This window comes from Primulina tabacum, chromosome 12 (genome assembly GCF_025594145.1).
Source record: "Primulina tabacum isolate GXHZ01 chromosome 12, ASM2559414v2, whole genome shotgun sequence".
NCBI lineage: Eukaryota > Viridiplantae > Streptophyta > Magnoliopsida > Lamiales > Gesneriaceae > Primulina > Primulina tabacum.
Window position 1 is genome coordinate 389,397 of NC_134561.1, and position 21,245 is coordinate 410,641.

Below are 21,245 nucleotides of genomic sequence, written 5' to 3' on the forward strand. Positions count from 1 at the left end.
TATATTTCGTATCCAAATAATTATATCCTAAATTCTATTAAAATTAAAGCGTATGCCAATCCATTTCATACTAAGGTGGAATTCAAATATCACAAAAGCTCCGATAAGACCGTCTTATAATTCTATTTTATGACACGAATCTCTTATCCAACATAACCAATGAAAAAAATATTATTTTTCATTTTATGTAGATACCAAGTTAATCGATGTCACAAATATAGATTTATAAGACCGTTTTACATGAATCATTATCAAATACACCTAAGTTCGCAAAATCAAAATCAAATATCTGTTTTCAAATAAAATTAATCGATTCGATCCAAGTTGTACTTAATAAAATATATGAAAACTTATTTAATTTCATCATGAGGTAAATCTACCTTAATTTAATACATTATAGTTTTAAAAAAGCTGTCCTTCCATATCTAGGATCTGTTCCTTGTTACTAATTTTGAAAAGAAAAAGTTCAAAATTTCGAATATACCCGGCCCCCTCCCCTCCGCCCTAAATCCACAATATTCAAACGCATTTGCACCTCAATTCTACCGTTGGATCTCCATTTCTTGTTGATCCAATCGATGGAGGCGATCGAGGAGTTGTCCAAGCTTTCCGATTCCATGCGCCAGGCCGCGGGCCTGCTTGCCGACGAAGATATTGACGAAAACTCATCTTCTGCTTTCTCTAAACGCACCTCCACTTTTCTCAATGTTGTTACTCTCGGAAGCACTGTCAGTTCATTATTCCCACCTTTGATTCATCGTTATTTCTTTTCAATGTCTTTGATTGACTGGTGCTTTTAGATTCACGAGCTAGCTTAGTTTTGGATCTACAAGTTCATTCTAATCATCTGGAATGTGAGTTGGCGTTATATTTCTTGTGGTTCTTGATTACCATTTTATTCCACGTCCGAATGCAGTTTTAGGTTCACTAATTATGAATTAGGAATAATGAGGCGGACCATTATTTATTTGTCAATTTGTGGTTAGGTAGAATTGGTTCGTTATGGATTATGTGGTTTTGGTTTGCTATATTAAGGTGTGATTGTGCATGTCGGTGTTCTTTGTATGTTGTTGGTTCAGTGCTTAGCCTTTACCATGAATATGTAATTTGAAGTTTGTCACAATGGTATGAGGTGAGAGGCCTGGCCCAGAAGAATAGATCAATAGACATTTTGTTTATATTCTGATTTTGTCTATATGTCAGTTCACTGAATGAAGCACATATAAACCAACAGTGGTTGTCATTTGTGTTATAGTCTCTTGAAATGATAAGTATTTACTGAGCATCAGCCTCTTTTTCTATCGAAGCTACTTTTCCACGATTCATAATATTCAGGTTCACACCTTTAAAGTTAGAATCCTTTGGTCTGTTGTTTTACCAATTTTTTCTACTCTCTTTTGGCATTGCTTGTATATTTTGAACCTCTTAAGTTGGTATGCTTTATTTTTGGTGTCGTTATCAAATTCTAAAGCTGACAAATATTGGCCTAGTTTCCAGTGAGTTTCTTGACTTGTCCTCTTTTAGAACTAGGTGCATTCTATCAAAGTCAAGTAAATAGCAATTGAAAAGGAAAAAAAAATTCTCTTTTCTCAACGAAATCACTTCTTATCTAAGGAAAATGAGCAGTTCCTTGATTATTAAGCATGATATAAATAACAATATTGGGGATTAATAAGCATGGTACCAATTGTTAGCTTGGATTTCACTTATTTAACGTGGATTATATCTTCGGGTCCAGTATTGAAGGGCGCTGAAACCATTGTCGGAGAGGCATAGGGATATGGAGAGGCAGAGAGATATACCAAATAATTAATGTTTCATGTCTTTCTATTGTATGAGTACCATGCTACGTGTCTTTCTGTTGTATCAGTTCCTGAGGACTTGAGATTGGGAAATAGTTGTGAATTGTGAGTTTGTCTACCGGGATCTGATATTCTGAAGTGATGAATCATTGATTGATAGACTTGTACTTCGCTGGATCATAAAAATTTGCTGGAACTTACCTGACCAAGTGTATCAGGAAATAATGATATTCTATTAATGGCATACCTGTATTTAAATCATTTTCTGTGCCATCCTGTTTGAATATTTTGACAATCGATAACAGATATCGGATCTGTGCTGGTGTTGCTCCAGAATTATGCATTTTTAGAATCTGCATCTGAGTGAGCATCTTTCGTAAAATTATATGCACAGGAATTACTTAATAGAACTATTTTTTTATCTGTATCATAATCTTGTAAATTAATAATATAGTTCGATGTTGAACAATTTCTTCAGGGTGCAGGTAAGTCTGCTGTATTGAATAGTCTAATTGGGCATCCTGCACTGGTAAGTATTTCTAGTTTGTTGATCCTTGATTTTTTTATCATGCGGTATGCACCCTCAATTATTTCTGTGTGAACCATATTTCATGTGTTTAACCTTCAATTTTTCAGCCAACTGGCGAAGGTGGTGCCACACGTGCTCCGATATGTGTTGATTTAATAAGAGATAACTCTCTAAACAGCAAATCCATTATGTTGCATATTGACAACAACTCTCAACAAGTTTCTGCTAGTAGGCCCTCTAACTGAACTTTAGCATATATCATATTTGTATAAACATCAATTAGCTCTTATATGTTTCTTCTTCTTTCTTTGTTCCATCATAGGTGGTCTTCGGCATTCATTACAGGACAGGTTGAGCAAAATTTCAGGCAAGAGTCGTGATGAGATATACTTGAAGCTCCGAACTAGCACAGGTGCATTTGAACTAATAATTTCTTTGCTTAAAATTTTTTACAGAACTGTAGGTGGCTTTTTTATGCTGTTTCCTGCATCTGATTATCCAGTTGTACAATTTACTTTTTATTTTAACTGTTGCTGGCAGTGAATTGGCTAAACATGCCCATTCTGCCCAACACATTAAGCTTCCGAGACAAGTTACTTATTTTCATCTTCACCTTTTCTCAAAGCATTCAAACGTTTGTTTTTCTGACAAAAATGTTCACTAAATTTCTTTATATGTTCATTACCATCTTGTTCTTTGTCACATTGTTTTGCAGCTCCATCATTAAAACTGATTGATTTGCCTGGGGTGGATAAAGGAAGTCTTGATGATGCATTGGTGAGAGTTTCTAAGGAGATTTTAATGCTTGAAAATGCATATGTAATTGTACTTCATATTGAATCTTGGTTTTATACTTATGTTCTGCTTTTTGCATATTGCCTGAATCAGAATAAGAATTCATTACCTGACACTTGGTTGTAATTTAATTCAATGGTCTGATGGATTGTTTTGGTCACAGGGTCGATATGCTGAACACAATGATGCAATATTGGTGGTTGTCATTCCTGCTTCCCAAGCTCCAGAAGTTGCATCAGCAAAAGCCATTAGAATGGCGAAGGAGCTTGATGGAGAATGTAGGTTACATTCATTTGTCAAGTGTGAATTTCTAAAGAGATTCTGATGTCGTGGCGTATTTGTTAAAATTCTCTATGTAAACTTGTCTAACTTCTTATTGTTTATTAGGTACAAGAACTGTTGGTGTTATTAGTAAGATAGATCAGGTTGCTTCAGAAACAAAAATTCTTGCTGCTGTAAAAGCTCTTTTACTAAATCAGGGGCCACGAAGTACAGCTGACATCCCTTGGGTTGCTTTAATTGGACAATCTGTCTCCATAGCATCAGCTCAATCGGGAAGCGTCGGAGCTGACAGCTCTTTGGAAACTGCCTGGCAAGCTGAGAATGAGAGTTTGAAATCTATTCTTACAGGAGCCCCGGAGAGCAAGCTTGGGAGACTAGCCTTGGTAGAAACTCTTGCTCAGCAGATCCGAAACCGTATGAAATTCAGGCTTCCAAGTCTCCTCTCTGGGTATACTCTTTCTTCAAGTTACTTTTATTTTCAATTGTGCTCATCCATTTGGGAGGGATTGTTTCTTTCCATAATCTCTAACCATGGTATTAGTTTTATACTTGTTTTCCTTTTAAACATAATTTATGCTGCATTTCTTGGGGAAGATGATATTTGATATCCTTGGGAAATTGTCATTTGAATACCTTTTTAGATTATGAATTGAGTCTGAAGAAACATGGCATTTTGATAAGAATAAAAAATTGTTCATAATTATTATGTATGAAATAGGAGGATAATACATCCTTGTGATCAATCTCTCCAAAAAGTCTCTGAAGTTCAACCCAATTGGAGTGCCTCCTCGTTTCCAGATCCCTTTTAGTTGCTGCTATCACCAACTTCAATTTTTTTGAATTTTTCCTTCCCAAACATTGATTTTCACAAGTGTTACTGGTCATAATCAAATGAAAACCATATTCCTCCAAGATCTTACACCATTTAGATACTGTGATTAAGCAAGAGAAAAATGCTATCACTGGATTCTCATTGCCACTTTTCTTAGGTAAAGATATATAATGTGTTGTGATAAAACATGTTTTGTTTGATAAAATTTTAATGAGTATGATAAATTTTACATTTTGTGTTGTTGAGACAAAAATACTCTAAACAAACATTGATGACAATTTGGTATATAAAATGATATTTGTAGCGGTGTTTTCAAAACCGTGTGTTCAGCTGTTAATAAATAAATATTTTATAAAATTTTAAATTATAGATTATGCATTTATCTGACAATTTATTTTTTTAATAAAAATTAATATGATTTTGCATTTTATATCATTTTTAATATTGATTTCTAATTATTTTTTCTCTATTTTTTAATTTTATTTAGTTTCATCGTGTAATTATTTAGTGTAATGTATGTGCAAATAAAAAAAATATAAACCATCAAAGAATAGAGTTCAAATCACGTAGATTCTAACCTTCAAAACTCATAAATTTCAATTCAATTTATATATCAACTAGTTGATAAAATTCAGATTCTTGAACTAAGTTAATGCTCAAAAACATAATTTTTTTATAAAAATTACTGAACGACCGATACAGAATGTTAAAAAAAATTAATTCTTTGACAAATCATTTCTTCGTATTAAATTTATCGTAAAATGATAATTTAATCCCATCTAATTATGCTTCCCAACAAATTTATACTAAATTATATTGATTACATAATTAAAATATTATCATCATTAATTAATCTTTTTATATTAAAAAATTATCCAATAATTACACGGGCTTCATGATTAATTGGGCCCATAAAAATGAGACAAACATGGGTTTAACAATTTATCCTTCACTTATCACTCACACCAAACATAGCCTTAGAGTACACCAACTCGGGAGCATCTTTGAGTAAGTTGTGTGTCGTGGTATACCATGAGTATTCAAACTCGTTAACAACCCAAACTAAAACTTTTAACCTGGGAGGTTATGCCTTGCCAGGTTTCCAAATAAGGGGATAAAGATCTCCACATAGTAAAAATTTGGCTAGAGACAAATATCTGTGGATGATTATTTTTTATGGACTGGTCATAAGACTAATTGACCTGAAGTCGTTAGTTTCAAATGAACCGGAATTCGTATAAGGGAGATGTAGGTCTCATTTGTGATGTTAATGATTCCATAGAAGTACAAAATTCACATCTTACCTCTGTTATATCTCTTATAAGATCCCAGCATTCTTGAGAAAACTTAAATTTATTAGGAATTTTCAGTGCTGTAAGTTTTGTCAGATGCATAAAAATTATTTTGTTAATGATGTCGGATACTTTTAAACTGATCCTTATTTTCCCAGTCTACTTACAGTATCTAGAACCTATATTTGAGTTGTTGATTATATTTTTAATTTGATACTCCTTCAGGCTTCAGGGTAAGTCCCAAACAGTAGAGGATGAGCTTTTCAGACTCGGTGCACAGATGGTTCAGAGTTCGGAGGGTACAAAAGCATTAGCACTGGAGCTTTGCCGTGAATTTGAAGACAAGTTTCTTCTACACATTTCTACTGGAGAGGTGAGATATGGAAATAAGCTCTATCATTATCATGCAAACAAATGTGAAGGTGATTATTGTAAAAGGTGCCATTTTTACGCAGTGTTGGATTTGGCAGCATACTCGATCTAATTGGTAGCGATATCAGGAATTGTTGGTGTTTCTTCTCTTTTTTATTCAATTCTCTGTATCTCGAATTCATGTGACCTTGTTCTAGAACAACCCAACTAGCATAAATTACCTGGCTAATTTTATGGTGTTTGCTACTTTTGTTTTCTGAAATTGTACATGTTGTAACATTTGATGCACTTGTCTTGTTGAATGGTCGTGATGTAAATTATTGACACTTGCAATCATTATGGGGTGATATTTCCAGTATCTTGAGAAGATTATCTCGACAGCTGGACGTTGAGATTATTGACTCATCTTAAAATAATAAAGAATCTTGAATAGTTTGTATGGATGTGGTTTAGAATTTAGAAATTGCTTTGTCGCACAATTCTAGGAATTCACTGGCTGTCAAATTTTGTTTTCTCCGTCTGCCCATATTTGTTTAATTTATTCTGATCTGTTCCAATATCATTAAAGAAATGATTCCTTTAAGATTGGCACTGCTGGTTTGATTTTGTTGGATTTACTTGATGAATTTCGTTTTTGGTGGTAGAGTGCTTATTAAATGGATGTTCCTTTTTCTACCTGCAAATTGGGTAATTTAAACTAGGATTTTGCGACATATTGAAGAGATTGTGGCCCTTTTTTCCCCTTGTTATTGTATTCTGAGGAAACAAATAGAATTCGGATCTTTTATGCTTTTCTCGTTCTCCATGATATAGTGCTTGTTTAATTGTGCACTTCCATTTATTTATGTCTGATGCTTGCATCCACATTTCACTTATATCATCATTACCCTTCATTGAAACAATCTTTTGGACATTGTTTTTTATATTATCATGCAACTGTATATTTATGGGAGATGATGTGAGCAGCATAAGTATGTTTTTACTTTGCTAAGATTATAAATAACATCACTTTTCTTCCAGGGTGGTGGGTGGAAAGTTGTTGCTAGCTTTGAAGGAAATTTCCCCAATAGGATCAAGCAGCTTCCACTAGATAGACATTTCGACATAAATAATGTGAAGAGGGTATGTGTTGTCTTACTTTGCTGCATGATCTCTAGGTATCTAATTTGAGCCATAATCCCTATTTTGCATGCTTACTGGGATGATTTTTTTTAATTGGTTCCAGATTGTTCTTGAAGCAGATGGTTATCAACCGTATCTTATATCTCCTGAGAAAGGGTTGAGGTCTTTAATCAAGGGTGTTCTGGAGCTTGCAAAAGAACCTTCACGTCTTTGTGTTGATGAGGTGAACTAGTGTTGTCTTTTGTTTCCTTTCTCAGGTTATGTTGTTTAATTAAATGTTTCCCTTGGATAGTTTCTGCTACATGTATTTGATTTTTTTCCTAATCAGTTATCTTAACATGAAATACCCTCCTATTTATATTTTCCCGATTCTTACTATTGCAATGATCTAGTCAAGTAATTTAACTTCAATTTGATCTGCAAGTGAGATCGATGAATCCCAACGACTAAATTTTCAGGTTTGTTACAAGCAATGACTCCTATAATGTGGTCCCTTACCTTCATTTTTCTTTGGTCCATCTTTCTGATCTAGAGCAATTTTCATTCCTTTTCATGCAGTAAGAAATCCTGCTTCTTCCAGTTGTGCATTGTTTTGTTCTAATGCTAGGTTATACATTAAAAATCTTTGAATAGGTGCACAGGGTACTCGTCGATATTGTCTCAGCTGCTGCAAATGCGACTTCAGGCCTTGGACGATATCCTCCATTTAAGCGAGAGGTAAACATGACTTGTGATTTTAAAATGCATCACAAAATTCAGATATATTTTGTTAGTTCTTGATGGAATATAAACTGTTATTAACGTAGGTTGTAACAATTGCCATAACCGCTTTGGAAGGATTCAAGAATGAAGCAAGAAATATGGTTGTTGCTCTTGTTGACATGGAACGGGCATTTGTTCCTCCACAGCATTTTATTCGTTTGGTGCAGAGGCGGTACGTTCAATGGCTGGTCATGCATTGGAAATTCCTCTTCCCTACCCCTTTAGTAATTTTTAGACGTTGAAACTTTCTTATGTCGCTTGTCAAACACATCGTATCTTTGTGAGCTCTTTTGACCCCAGTTTTTTGTTTGATGTGTCAATGTTGGCCTAAAAGCTTCCCACTTTTGTTAGCTGATTTAGGGATATCCTTACTGTTAGGAACTAAATTTTCGATCGACTCAAAGTAAAAAGTATAACAATAATTCGAGTGAAACACTCAGCCAAGGATTAAATCCTTTACAAAATACCTTAGCTCAAGCTAGTAACTCACTAAACTGTAAAAATGTGAATGAATATCTCCTAACAAACTCCTCTATTTAATCCCTCTCTCCCAATCTAGATTCTTCCGGTTATTTCGAGATATAGGAGGCTTGGGCCTCCTCTGGCCTATTTGGTCTTGGCCCACTATAAGGCCTGGGCCTCTCTCATTTTGGGCCTGACTTTGGACCTCCTTCCTGGGCTTTCTCGGTCCGACACAAGTGGGACCATAACAATACCGTCTTCTTGAAAATAAGTCTTGTCCTCAAGACTGAAACTTGAACTTTCATTGTCTACGATATCAACGTCCATAACAGCTCTAATCCTTAAACTGGGAACTTTTAAGCCACCGACCTGGCCAAACCTTTAACAAGAGTATTGACCACTTCGGTTGTCAATAATTGAGCTGGAAGTTGGATTCCTGGTGATAATGCTGTCTTTCCACTTTCCAGTATGTAAAGTCTCATCAATATTTGTCATCATACCCCAGTACAATGTTCAGAATGCGAGGGTTATTGACCCAGCTCGTAGACCTCCAAAATCGGACAAACCCCAGCTGGAACCTTGAATTTATCTTTGATCGACTGGATGGTCGGGGTGAAACAGGATAGTAAGCGACATATCAATTTACTAATCTTAACTCAACTATAAACTCGCCACATAACCTGTTGGATGTATCTTGATTCCCATCTTCTCCTTTGACACTGTTTATATTCCCTCAATTAAAAATTTTGAGATACTGTTTCGCCTAACACCCATATACTCTGTTATCATAATGAGAATACTAGCATGTTTTCTGATATGTGGATCCATCCAACCCACATAAAAAACAATTAACCGAAAACCAAAGTCTCTGAATAGTTTACCAAAATTCAGAAAATCAAACTGATACTCTTTAAACCTTGTAGAAATGTTCAGTATGGTTAGATTCCTTTGAGTCAAAATCAAGAATCTCAAAACACATTTCCAAGAAAATAAAGCTGCTAGGTAGATCCCACCACTCCAGGGTCCCTATATCTAGCATGATTAGGTATTTAACATCATCATGGATTAGGTATTTAACATCATCATGGATTAGGTCCTTAGCTTTGTTCATACATAACAACAGCCCCAATTTATTTGATCTCTGCATCTGCTGCTTCTTCACCCCTATTTACGATTTTGTCAATTTGCATCCCCCATTCCTTGCTGGCTTCAATGACCACACCCACAACTACCAATGGGGCAGAACTTTTTCGACCTATCCTGCCGGATGCAACCTTTGGACCTTAATTTCTAAGCTCAGAACTAATTCTGGAACAGCAAATCTTATAATATAGGTAACAACTTTATCGTTAACTTCAAAATGAGCCTAACCATGGGGTGGCAGATTCAATTGTACGGAGAATATCATGCTTGGTCATAAATACGAGCCTAGCCATGGGGTTAGCATGTGGGGGTATATAATACGCGAATGGGATGTTCAAATTTAGTCAGACCCAAGTCCATGAGCTTAACATGGTATCAGAGCCCAAGCTCACTTTTATGTGTTAGACTATCCTTATGGGTCACCCTTAATGTTTTGTAAACTTCACGCTCTAATTGTTCTATTCCTGGGTGCGAGAAGGGTGTGTTAGACCACATCGACAAGATTAAGTTCTTGAGAGTTGTATATATATATTCGGACAATCCTTTCCCCTTGAGGTAGTTTTTGGGATGATGCTAGGTTCAAATCCATGATCTTAACATGATATCAGAGCACATACCTACCTTTATGTATTGGACTGCTGTTAATATCATCAGTTTGAGCGTAACTCCACCCAAAACGATAGTTCAGGGGAGATGATTTTCCAAGTCGTTATATACAACTTCCAAGAACTTAATGCAGCCGATGCGAGACATCTAACACACCCTTACACCCCGGAACGAACAACTAGAGCGTGAAGTTTACAAGACATTAATTGGCAGGTCTGAGCTCTGATACTATATTAAGATCATGGACTTAAGTTCACCCCAAAAATTAGCTCAAAAGGATATAATTGTCCAAATCCATATATATAACTCCCAAGAATTTGGTCTGACAAATGTGAGACATCTAACATATTTTTTTCACAGAATGGATCGACAGAGACGGGAGGAGGAGCTTAAAGGCCGGTCATCAAAAAAAGCATCTGAGGCTGAATCGTCCATATTGAATAGGGTACATTGTATATTTTGTTTATTTATTATTTATTATTTCACGCATGAAATTTCACAAATGCCTGAGATTGGTCTTTTTCATCGTATTTTCATTGTAATTTGTAACGTCATGCCAACTGCCATGTGTTCATAGTTCCACTGAAGAAGTTTACTTTTTATTATCTTAGAATTTGTTATTAGTGTGCTCCTCTGAGTGTCTTGAGTGCTTGACTCAGGCTACTAGTCCACAAACTGTAAGTCAACAAAGTGGGGGGAACTTAAAATCTATGAAAGATAAGCCCAATCAGCAAGACAAAGATAAAGATACACAACAAGTGTCTGCCTTGAAGACAGCAGGGCCTGAAGGAGAAATAACAGCAGGTTCATGTTAACAGTTACCTCTTTGTTTTTATTGACCTCAAAGACCTGTTGTTTCCTTATTTGAAGTTTATTTTGTATAATATGAAAGAAGTTGTATTTTGTCTCTCCTTATCTACTCAATCTATAGGTGGTTCTGTGTTTATGTTCAACTAGTTGTATGTTCTGCATGATTGTAGTTCTGAACCGTTCTTGTTTGTCATTTTATAAAGTTTCAGCCCAATGCTGCAAATTGACCCGGAGTATTTGTGTTGAATTTGAACATTTTTTAAAAGATAAATTCTGCGAGAACTGATGGTAAAATCGAGTAAGAATCAGTTTGATGAATTGAGGTTGGCAGAAGCCTGCCATTTGCATTTTCTGCAAAATTCCAACCTGAGAAACAGGTCATAAATCACTGAAGCCACAATTGATCCCATGAACGCCATGAATAAGCTAGAAGTCAAGAACACTATTTTTATTTTGAGTTAATTTTCTTCCTAGTCTTGTTCTGTAATTTTTTTTAATCTTTCACTCCATGGTTGACAGTTACATTTTTTTTTATGAACTAATTCATTGAAAAAGGTAAAAATGTAGCAGTACAGATACACTGGGCATCCCCAGGAGATAGTATACCAACATACAATACATAACTGCCTACTCAATGTTCTTAAGAAATTATATCAATCATATTCGGTACACATCTGTAGGTGTGAATCTGAATTTTCCTAATGGAATCTTCGATCTTCGGTTTTTCTCCCTCAAAAAGCACTCGATTCCTTAAGTTCCAAACATTGTATACCGTGGCTGCAAGGGCTGTGACTCTCATTTTGTCTAAAGTAGACTTACCTCTGTACGTTTCTCTAAACGCTTTGAGGACAGAGGTTGGCGTGGCCATGATCTTCTTCATATCTAACCAATGTCGAACCCCATCCCAGATTTTCTTTGAAAAACGACATTTGAAGAAAAGATGTGAGTTTGATTCATCAACTTCATTGCACAGCATACATATCTTGTCTTCCACAAATCCCATTCGGTCACGCGTTAGAAGTTTTTGATGGGCTAGCAACCATAAAATGATTCGGTGCTTTGGCAAGATGCAATGTCGAGACAAGATGATCTTCCAAGGCCACTTCCCTTTAGATTGCACGAAATATTCATATGCCCTAGACATACCATGATGTGAAGCAAACCAAGAACAGATTTTATCTTGGGCTATTTCCTTTGTACCGAAACCACCTATGAGCAAGTCACGAAGATGGAGTAGTTTTTTGAGTAGTGGCGAGTCTTGTTTATGCACCTCCAAACTCCAAATGTCACTTGAACTGCGATAGAAGTGTTGAACCCATTTAATCCAGAGGCTATCTTTCTTGAGGTGGATTTTCCACAGCGTTTTTGCAAGTAAAGCTTTGTTCCACGCCTTGAGATCCTTAAGACCCAATCCTCCATCCTCCAAAGGCTTGCAAACTGAAGTCCATGCAATAGGCGGGTGCTTTGTTGGCCAAACAAACTTCCGGCAAATTGATTGAATGGAGTCAATCACACAGGACGGAACAGGTAGTATGGATAGCCAGAAACATTCCATTCCTTGAACCACTGATCGAATTAGTTCTATTTTCCCTGCATAAGATAAAGAGTTCCTGGGCCAAGCATTAATTCTCCTCGCAATGCTGTCAACAAGAATGCTATAATCTGCTGCTTTGAGTCGTGCACCCGCCAATGGAACCCCTAGATATCTGAATGACAATGACCCATCAGCAAAGCCAGTTATCATCAATATCTCGTGCCTCACGCTATCAGCCATACTAGCCGTATAAATATTGGATTTTAGTGCATTAATTCTGAGGCCAGCCATATCCCCAAACTGATCCAAGCAATGCATGATCATAGAAACACTAGACACGTCACCATGAGATAATAATAGCAAGTCATCAGCATATGCCAAGTGCGTGATATTGATGGCGGCACATTTCGGGTGGAACCTGAAAGGGGGAGTTCTAGACATACGGTGCAATGATCTTGATAAAACCTCGAGGCACAAAGTGAACAACAATGGTGACAATGGGTCTCCCTGTCTCAACCCACGTTTACCCTAAAAAAAACCATACATCTGACCATTCACAACAATCGAGTATGACGTGGTAGTGACACACTCCATAATCCACTTAATGAATAATGTAGGGAAGTTAAGAGAGGAAAGTACCTCCCGCAGAAAGTCCCAATCAACCGTGTCATATGCTTTGCATAAATCAACTTTCAACATGCAACGAGGAGTTCCCCTTTTCCTAGCATACTTCCTCAGTAGTTCTTGTGCAAGGTGGATATTGTCCACAATTGATCGATCTTTAATGAAAGCTGTTTGGGCGTCATCAACAATTTCTCCCATAAAAGCAGTCAACCTGTTGACAAGAATTTTGGAAATAATTTTGTAAAATACCGTACAGCAGGAGATTGGTCGGTAATCATTAACCGTTGATGCATTTGATGACTTGGGCACTAGTGCGATAGTAGCATGGTTCCACTGTCGCAGCATTTTTCCTTTTTGAAAAAATTCAAACACTGCTGCACATACGTCAGATTTGATAATGTTCCAAGCACTTTTGAAGAACAGTGCTCCAAATCCATCCGGCCTAGGAGCTTTGTCATTGTCGATATCAAGCAATGCTCTATCAATTTCATCAACCGTAACCATTTTAGTGAATGAGTTCCAATCCCTTTCCTTGACACACGGTCCTTGTCGAAACATATCATGGTCAATTGGAGCTGTACTTAATTTTTTACCCAATAGATCAGAGTAAAAATGAATAAAACATTGGGCTATTTCCTTGAAATCAGTAACAATATTCCCCTCGCTATTTTTGATGGCCAAGATAGCATTCCTTTTGTTGTTTCTCTTGATCAAATCATGGAAGAACTTAGTACACCTATCTCCCCGTTTCAAGTAGTTGATCTTTGTCTTTTGAGCGATGAATAATCTTTCAGCCTCCATGACAATTTCAGTTTTCCGCTTTAATTGTTTATATTCATCTAGTATAGTACCTGTGTGAAGCATTTTCCTTTGCAACTCCTCTAATCTCGTCTTAGCAGCAGCTGCACGAGAGGAAATGTTGCCAAAGTGTTGTCTATTGAGCGTCTGCAATGGTTTTTTCAAACCTTTGAATAGCTGCTTAAGCCGATATTGACAAGTGCCATATCCCTCAAATCTCCAACGGTCTAAAACCAAATCCAAAAACTTGTCGCTCAATGTCCACATGTTGAAAAACTTGAAAGCCTTTGGTTTCTGCTTTTGATCCTCGAGTAATGATACTATAGAGACAGTGTGATCCGATAGACAACCCGGGGCTTGAAATTCAGTATGTCCATTTAGATTCGAAGACAGCCATGCCTGATTAACCAAGACACGATCCAACTTGCTGCACACCTTGGGGCTCATCCACGTGTAGAAGCAACCCGAGAATTTTAAATCCAACAAGTCTAATATAGCCACACAATCCACAAAATCTTTGGTTTCATAGTTCTTCACTTTCAGACCCCCTTGCTTCTCATCCGGTGTTAACACATTATTGAAATCACCCAATAGAATCCAAGGTAAAGAGCAATTTGCACCAAATCGTATCAGATCATTCCACAGAAATCTCCTTTGCACAATCGTGTTAAAACCATAAATAAATGAGATACAAAATTCTTTTTGTGTCATTAAACATTTAACTCGTGCATGCAATACTTGATCTGTCAAACAAATGGTAGTAAGATCCACCCGAGTAGGATTCCACAATACAAAAATTCGGCCTTTGTTGCTCATGTCAAAGTTATGAGTAGCTTTCATACCTGGAAATCGAATACGCAAAAGATTCTGAAGGGCTTTATCATCAAACTTAGATTCAAGAATACCAATAACATCAATATGCAGCGTGCCCACAAGAGTTTGGACACCCCTTTGCTTTAGAGGTTTGTGAAAACCTCTAATGTTCCAACAAGCTAGCTTCATTGGGAACTGGAGGCAATTTCGGGTTGCCGCCCCTTCTTTTGGTTCCCAAAATGTATTCCTGAACTACCATCATTCGGCATATACTCAGTATCATACGAACTCGAATCTTCCATGCCTTCAAAGAACACCGCCCGCTGTTTCATAGCTTCTTGTTGCTCAGCATTCGATTTCTTATTATTTTGTTTTTTCTTATTCTTCTTGTTCTCCTTCTTATTGGACACCACTTCAAATCCATCATCATCAGCTGGTGAAAGACCGGAAGTAGCAGGTACCGTTTCATTAGCATTAGTCATAGGCTTCTTTCCCTTATCATTAGCAGTAATCACCTCTGTGGTTGGGGGATCATGAACTGGACTTTCGGCCTTCCTATCATTGGGTTCAGTGATGTTTCCTTCTCTCATACAACTAGGAGAAGCACTTTTGTTCAATTTACTGTTGGTACCTACAGATTGCGAGTGGTGTCTTGGAGGAGCATGTTTATAGCTCCTGCTCACTCTCGAGCGTCCCCTAGATGTGCTTGTTCTCCACGCAATGCTTCTAGATCTGTTGCGTTTGTTGTTATTTGCCACACCATTTTCAGTATCTGCACCCTCTGTTACCACATCATTCAATTTCCTGATACACTTAATCATATTATGTCCAGCCCGATGACAGTTCTCACATATTGGGATGTCGTGTTCATATTCAAATGTAATACTGATATCCCCAATTGGTAGCTCGACTTGTACCTCCGTGATCTTGGGTTTTGAAGTTTCTATCTCTACCAACACTCTTGCATATTTGATTCTCTTCCTGTCATGAGTAAGCATATCCATATGGATAGGATTGCCTACTTTCGACGCTAGTTTGCTCAAAATGTTGTGATTCCAACAATCCGGTGGAAGTCCATGAATTTGAACCCACGAAGGGATTGAGTTCATTTCTTCCTCCCTGAAACGAAAGCACCTTGGCATTTCTTTGAGGAATAAGTGAAACCCAAATACCATATACGAACCGCCACTTAGTACACGTTCTTTCGCTTCTTCATTTGGGAAGGTGAAAACAACCCATCCACTATCATGCGTTTGGAAGTGTATTTCCTTTCCCCATCTTCGTACCAAATCAAATAAAGCCGCAGTAGGTGGTTTCCCATTCAGAACATATCCTAGCAGGCAAATCCCATAAGTTTTCTCAACCGAGTCAATGTCTTCTTCTCCAAATTTAAGCTTGGTTGAACCTGTATCCACAAATTCCAATTTGTAATTGCTGTTAGCCATTCTGTTGTTCTTGAAAAGACTTGCATATGATGCTCGAGTTCTCCTATTGTCCAAACCATGATTGCTCTTATGAGAGTTGTTAAGTGTTTGTTCCATAGTAGGTGCAGAGTTTGATGCCAATCGATCATCACAGTTACTATTGTTACCCTGCAAGTTCTGATTATCATTCGTCTGCTCGAAATTCATGCTTATAACAGTAGCAGAGGTATTCGGTTGCACCTCCGTAGCAACTTGTTCAAAACCCACGGTGCTCATTGTGGCAATGTCACAAACACTTAGACTGCAGAAACCAGGTCTTTGCACTTTCAACAACCGAGATGAGAACGATATCCAACAATCAGAAAGCACAGGTAATTGAAATGGTAAGAAGAGTAAAGCAAGGAATGATCAGCAAATCAGTAGCAAAGACGAAAACTCAAGTACTCGAAATCCAGCGTAAAAGCGCGCCACTCCTTGCATTGTAGTGAGAAGGGAGAGTTTCTCTCTCTAAGTGGCGTATGGGACATTATCGAGTCTATACGTCATTGGTTGACAGTTACATTGTTTTGCTGCAAGCTGGTTGAGTGACAATTTAGTTTGGTAGTTCAGTTTTTGGGAAAAAATTGTGGTTGACTTCTGGTCGCTTCTACAGGTTTTTTATTAAAGAAGAGTGCCAAAACCAATGGTTGGAGCAGGAGATGGTTTGTTTTGAATGAAAAAACAGGAAAAGTGAGTGGCTCAAAGTTTACTTATTAAATTGCCATGGTACTGATACCCTGCACTTTCTTTCCTCTGTTTGGGTTTGGCGTGAAGAAAATCTGAAAATGTATTTAGATTATTTTGATTGTCTACAAACATTACATTGTAGTGTCATACCTTTTTGTTGTAAAAGAAAGTTGGATATAGACTTGAAAAAGGGTTGGGGAGAAAGGAGGGGGGTGGTGGTGTGCAATGATATCAACACAATGTGCTGATAATAGTACAGTGCACTTTGGTTGTCACGGATTCTGGTTTACTCCCTTTTTATTACTGATTATCTCATTTGGTTGAATTGTCTGCATTTTGTTGCAGCTTGGATACACGAAGAAACAAGAAGAGCGCCACTTCCGAGGCGTCATTACGTTGGAGGTGTGCCCTGCATCTGATGACTGTTCGCTATCCTTTTTAGTTTTTATTTTTGAGAAAAAAAACTACCAACCTTACGAATATTCCTGTTTGATGAGAATCCTCTCAGCTTTTCGTTTTGTTTTAATGTCTCTTGTCACTTTGTACCATCTAGAGAAAATGGTGGCATGGACATTTGAAGATGGCAATGCTCTTATTTTTGTGTCTTCTCAATGCTTTTAGCAATAAGAGAATATTTATGGCATATTGCAAAAACAGAAATATCTGTCGTATTTTTGTTCTTTTATCTTTTGATGTACCAATAGTTCAACATATACGTTACTTGTATCGAATTTAGGACATTTGTTGTATTTTGAATGGCATGATTTTCTTTGTATTGTATAATGTTTAGCTGTTAAAGTTTTCGATATGACTTGATATGCTTGGAAGATTGGCGTTTGAAATTCTCCTTTGTGTATTCTTTTGCTGAAACTATCAGGAATGTAACTTGGATGAAGTCTCAGAGGAAGAGGAATCTCCTTCAAAGAGTTCAAAAGATAAAAAGGCAAATGGTCCTGATACTGGGAAAACACCCAGTCTTTTATTCAAAATAACAAACAGGGTTCAATATAAGACAGTTCTAAAAGGTATGTTATTTTACCTTTTTTTCCATCATGTATATTTTTGTTATATTTACTATCAAATTAGCTAGTAATTCTTTGATGTTTGTAGCCCATGGTGCTGTTGTTTTAAAGGCTGAGAGCATGGCAGATAAAACCGAGTGGTTGAATAAACTCAGAAATGTTGTTAGCTCTAAGGGAGGTGAAGTTAAGGGTGAATCTGCCCCTTCAATGCGGCAAAGTCTTTCTGATGGTTCACTTGTAAGTGATTCATGACCTGCCTCGGTCTTCTTGCCTTCTTGGTGCATCTATGGTCCCAACCAATTTTAATCAATGATGATTGCTGCACGGTCTAATTTTTGCCTGCTTGATCCATTAGGATGTATTTTTCTATATCAATGGAGAGTTCTATAAACATGTTTTCTTTTTGTTGCCCCATGTAGGATACAGTGGCCAGAAGACCTGTAGATCCGGAGGAAGAACTTCGATGGATGGCTCAAGAAGTGCGTGGTTATGTTGAAGCTGTTCTTAACAGTCTGGCTGCCAACGTCCCTAAGGTCAGATTTTACTGCAACATGTTTTATCTTAGGCCCCGTTTTCATGTGTGTATCGTTTGATTTCAGGCGGTTGTTCTATGCCAAGTAGAGAAGGCAAAAGAAGACATGCTTAATAAATTGTACATTTCTGTCAGGTAAGTTTCATGTTTTGCATCTATATATTTATTTGTTTTCGTGTTATTGATCAAATGTGAAGTTTTCTTGGAAAATTTATTTTGTCAATCTTGTTTTATTGATCAAATGATTCAAATCTATGTACGTGGATTCAACATAGTATTTTAATATTATATTTTTCATTCTTATTCTCTTATCAAGTAACGATATATATGGGATTATAGTGCCCAAAGTGCAGCAAGAATAGAAGAACTGCTCCAGGAGGACCAGAATGTGAAGCGCAGAAGAGAACGCTACCAAAAGCAATCATCTCTACTTTCCAAGCTTACTAGGCAATTGAGTATTCACGACAATCAAGCAGCTGCAGCTTCCAACATATCAAATGGCGGGGGTGCAGGTAATGACTGTCTTTATCTCTTATCTCTTTTGTTAAAACACCATATCAAATGACTTCTCAAGTTTCAACTCAAGCATATCTCTTTTGTTCGCCTGATATGATAGTTAACTGAATGAAAGACGCTCTCTCATGGTGGAACTGTTTCTGTAGGTGAAATCTGACATAAAGCGAAAAATATTTTTTATGGATGAAACACTACTGTGTTGTGGAGAATACTCTTTGGAAGAGAATCCAATCAGCATGATTGGAATAATGAAATGTTCATCATTATAGAGGGTAAAACACAAAAAGTGACTGGAAAAGGGTAACAATAGACACAAGGAGGCATGTTATTTTCACACTTATTATCATGTATACTTGATCTCCGTTCCTATTTGATCATTTCAATGCAGTTGGGATCATAATGATAGCTTCTTTGTTATTATGATTAATGTTATATCATCATTATCATTATTTACGTTTTGTTTATGAGCACATTTCTCTGTCATGTAAATTGTGCTCCTGTCTAAAATTTGCAGTGAGTAGTCCAACTGCTTCTGGTACATCAGGTGATGACTGGAGATCTGCATTTGATGCTGCTGCCAATGGTGCATCAGATTCCTACTGGGATTCTAAGTCTAATGGTCACAGTCGCCGGAAAAGTGATCCAGTCCAAAATGGTGATTTAAGCTCAGAGCCGAATTCCAGCAGTCGTCGCACACCCGTTAGAATGCCACCTACTCCTCCATTTTCTGGACAACGCTCATAGAATCGAGATAATTTTGCTGATTGATTCTTGCTTGTTGCCGAACTGTTGCGTGTATTGTGAAACATTTTATTGAGTCCTTATCGAGCTCAAATCATGCTCTATAGTATCTATAGATCCAGTACATGCACACACCTGTGTAGATAAATATGAGGATTGATGATGTCTTCGTGGTGGATGAATTTTTGGTTGTGTAGTATTGTCAAATGACATATTATGGGACGTTCATTATTCCATTGGGAATTTGTCACTGGTTGTATTTTATATAATATTAGAGAAAAAATGGATACTCTCTTTAGTAAGCTGTGAGTAATTACTCAAGCTACTGTAACCATTTTCCTGCATTTTTTTTCCTTGTGTGATGATAGCATCATTGTTTTACTTTAGGATTCTTTATTAGCATGTGTATTTTAAGACACTGCCCGATGCACGAGATGAAGAGCACCAAAAGTCAGAGAAGAATCTATGGTGTTTTAACAAAAGTTCTTACTATGTCGTGAGTTGATAAATATTGATAATGAGGTTTTAGAAACAACAATTTGATTCTTTTCAACTATCGTGGTTGGTTTAGGGAAAGAATTCTTTTGCCGAGTATCGTTGCATTCTCATTCTGATTTTTTCATACACGCCATTTTATATTTGTTTCAATTTTAAAGTTTAATTAAAATGAATTTAATTATATTTTGAGATGTATAATTTTAATGTAAAATCAATAAATTTAATCGTATTAAGAAATTTCTAGTCAAATATTCTAATTTCTCATGCATTTAGTCGATATTATATTTACGGTAAATGTCAGGCTTTGGCCTAAGAATCATCCGATAACGAGAAAATTAGAAGAAAAAATGGAGGGCTTAAATTAAAATTAAAATAAGATTCAAAATGACAATCACTTAAACGACGTCGTAATAGCCTCTTGGTGTTGTCTTGTTGACAGTTGATTCCGACGAAGAAAGAGCTGGCTCACGTCGGCTCATCCATGGAGAGTTGAGAAATTCATTAATGTTAGTCACGAATTAATCCATTCCTAATTATTGTTCGTTTGGTGCTTGTGCAGTTCCTTCAACGAGTTTTTAGCATCCTCAATTCTTGGGTAAGTGAGGAGCAGAAAGCTAGCAATGTCCGTTGATGTATTTGTATGGATTTCTCACATCTCCACAATTTTATTTCGAGTTGTTTTGTTTTGCTAAATTTCATCAGTTTCTTGAAATATGCTTCAAACAATGCTATCTTCAAGTATATCAATCCACATGGCAGGAATTGTTATTTACAAACTTTCCTCTATTGACGATCAATCCTATGGCAAAGCACTAGAAATCCCACTAACTTCGTCCAAGAACAAACATTTATCTAGGGATGACCTAAAACTTCGGGATATTATTACTATAAAATTAATCATCACCAACTATTTGATGCCAACAATCTTGTGATCATGACATCCAAATAATCGCTCGGCAAAAGATGGGAAAAAGCAGCTTCGAAGGCTCTATTTGGGCGAACCCCCACGCCAATGGCCCTATTCACTCATTCCACACTCGGAAAGGAACTTTTGATACTCATCTTCAACCTTTGCATAATCACGAGAGTGCTCGTAGATATATGATTGATCCTCGTCTTCTGAGACATGCTGTCACAATTGTCAAGTTCGACAAGGTCAAAACGAGGACGAGAAAAGTTGCATAAAATAGTTGATCAATTCAATATAC

The 21,245-nt window shown here is 36.8% G+C and overlaps 3 protein-coding genes across 13 annotated transcripts in view; 1 reads left to right on the plus strand and 2 right to left on the minus strand.

Moving 5' to 3' along the window:
- Positions 1-442: 442 nt before the first annotated feature.
- LOC142520070 (dynamin-2A-like) lies at positions 443-19,789 on the plus strand. Of its 3 annotated transcripts, XM_075623025.1 has the most exons (23): positions 602-728; positions 2,108-2,165; positions 2,281-2,331; positions 2,439-2,559; positions 2,654-2,743; positions 3,047-3,108; positions 3,290-3,404; positions 3,514-3,856; positions 5,758-5,905; positions 6,925-7,026; positions 7,130-7,249; positions 7,660-7,743; positions 7,833-7,960; positions 10,360-10,444; positions 10,659-10,803; positions 16,655-16,731; positions 17,074-17,130; positions 17,606-17,753; positions 17,839-17,987; positions 18,170-18,283; positions 18,350-18,417; positions 18,622-18,794; positions 19,313-19,789. In XM_075623025.1, exons 4-23 carry the CDS (start codon positions 2,520-2,522, stop codon positions 19,540-19,542), a joined length of 2,478 nt encoding a protein of 825 aa, XP_075479140.1. In that variant the 5' UTR covers positions 602-728; positions 2,108-2,165; positions 2,281-2,331; positions 2,439-2,519; the 3' UTR covers positions 19,543-19,789. The 3 variants fall into 3 exon arrangements, with proteins under 3 accessions (XP_075479139.1, XP_075479138.1, XP_075479140.1); XM_075623024.1 differs by lacking the exon at positions 2,108-2,165 and having other exon boundaries at positions 443-728; positions 19,343-19,789; XM_075623023.1 differs by lacking the exon at positions 2,108-2,165 and having other exon boundaries at positions 444-728.
- LOC142520071 (uncharacterized) lies at positions 11,306-12,784 on the minus strand. Its single transcript, XM_075623027.1, has one exon. It carries the CDS (start codon positions 12,782-12,784, stop codon positions 11,450-11,452), a length of 1,335 nt encoding a protein of 444 aa, XP_075479142.1. The 3' UTR covers positions 11,306-11,449.
- A 750-nt stretch (positions 19,790-20,539) lies between the features above and the next one.
- Positions 20,540-21,245, minus strand: part of LOC142521119 (uncharacterized) — a 73,248-nt gene continuing 72,542 nt past the window's right edge. For all 9 annotated transcript variants that reach the window (XR_012814079.1, XR_012814078.1, XM_075624318.1 and 6 more), the window contains one exon: positions 20,540-21,166. Coding sequence is in view for 7 of the 9 variants with exons in the window: in XM_075624318.1 (XP_075480433.1) it covers positions 21,056-21,166 (111 nt within the window). In the remaining 2 variants the exon portion in view is untranslated. The remainder of the gene's footprint in view (positions 21,167-21,245) is intronic.

Coding starts and splice junctions, on each gene's coding strand:
- LOC142520070 (XM_075623023.1), top strand. CDS start 579: ATGGAGGCGATCGAGGAGTTGTCCAAGCTTTCCGATTCCATGCGCCAG. Junction 3,405..3,513: donor GAAGGAGCTTGATGGAGAAT/GTAGGTTACATT, acceptor ATTGTTTATTAG/GTACAAGAACTGTTGGTGTT. Junction 17,131..17,605: donor GAGGCGTCATTACGTTGGAG/GTGTGCCCTGCA, acceptor TGAAACTATCAG/GAATGTAACTTGGATGAAGT.
- LOC142520071 (XM_075623027.1), bottom strand. CDS start 12,784: ATGTCTAGAACTCCCCCTTTCAGGTTCCACCCGAAATGTGCCGCCATC.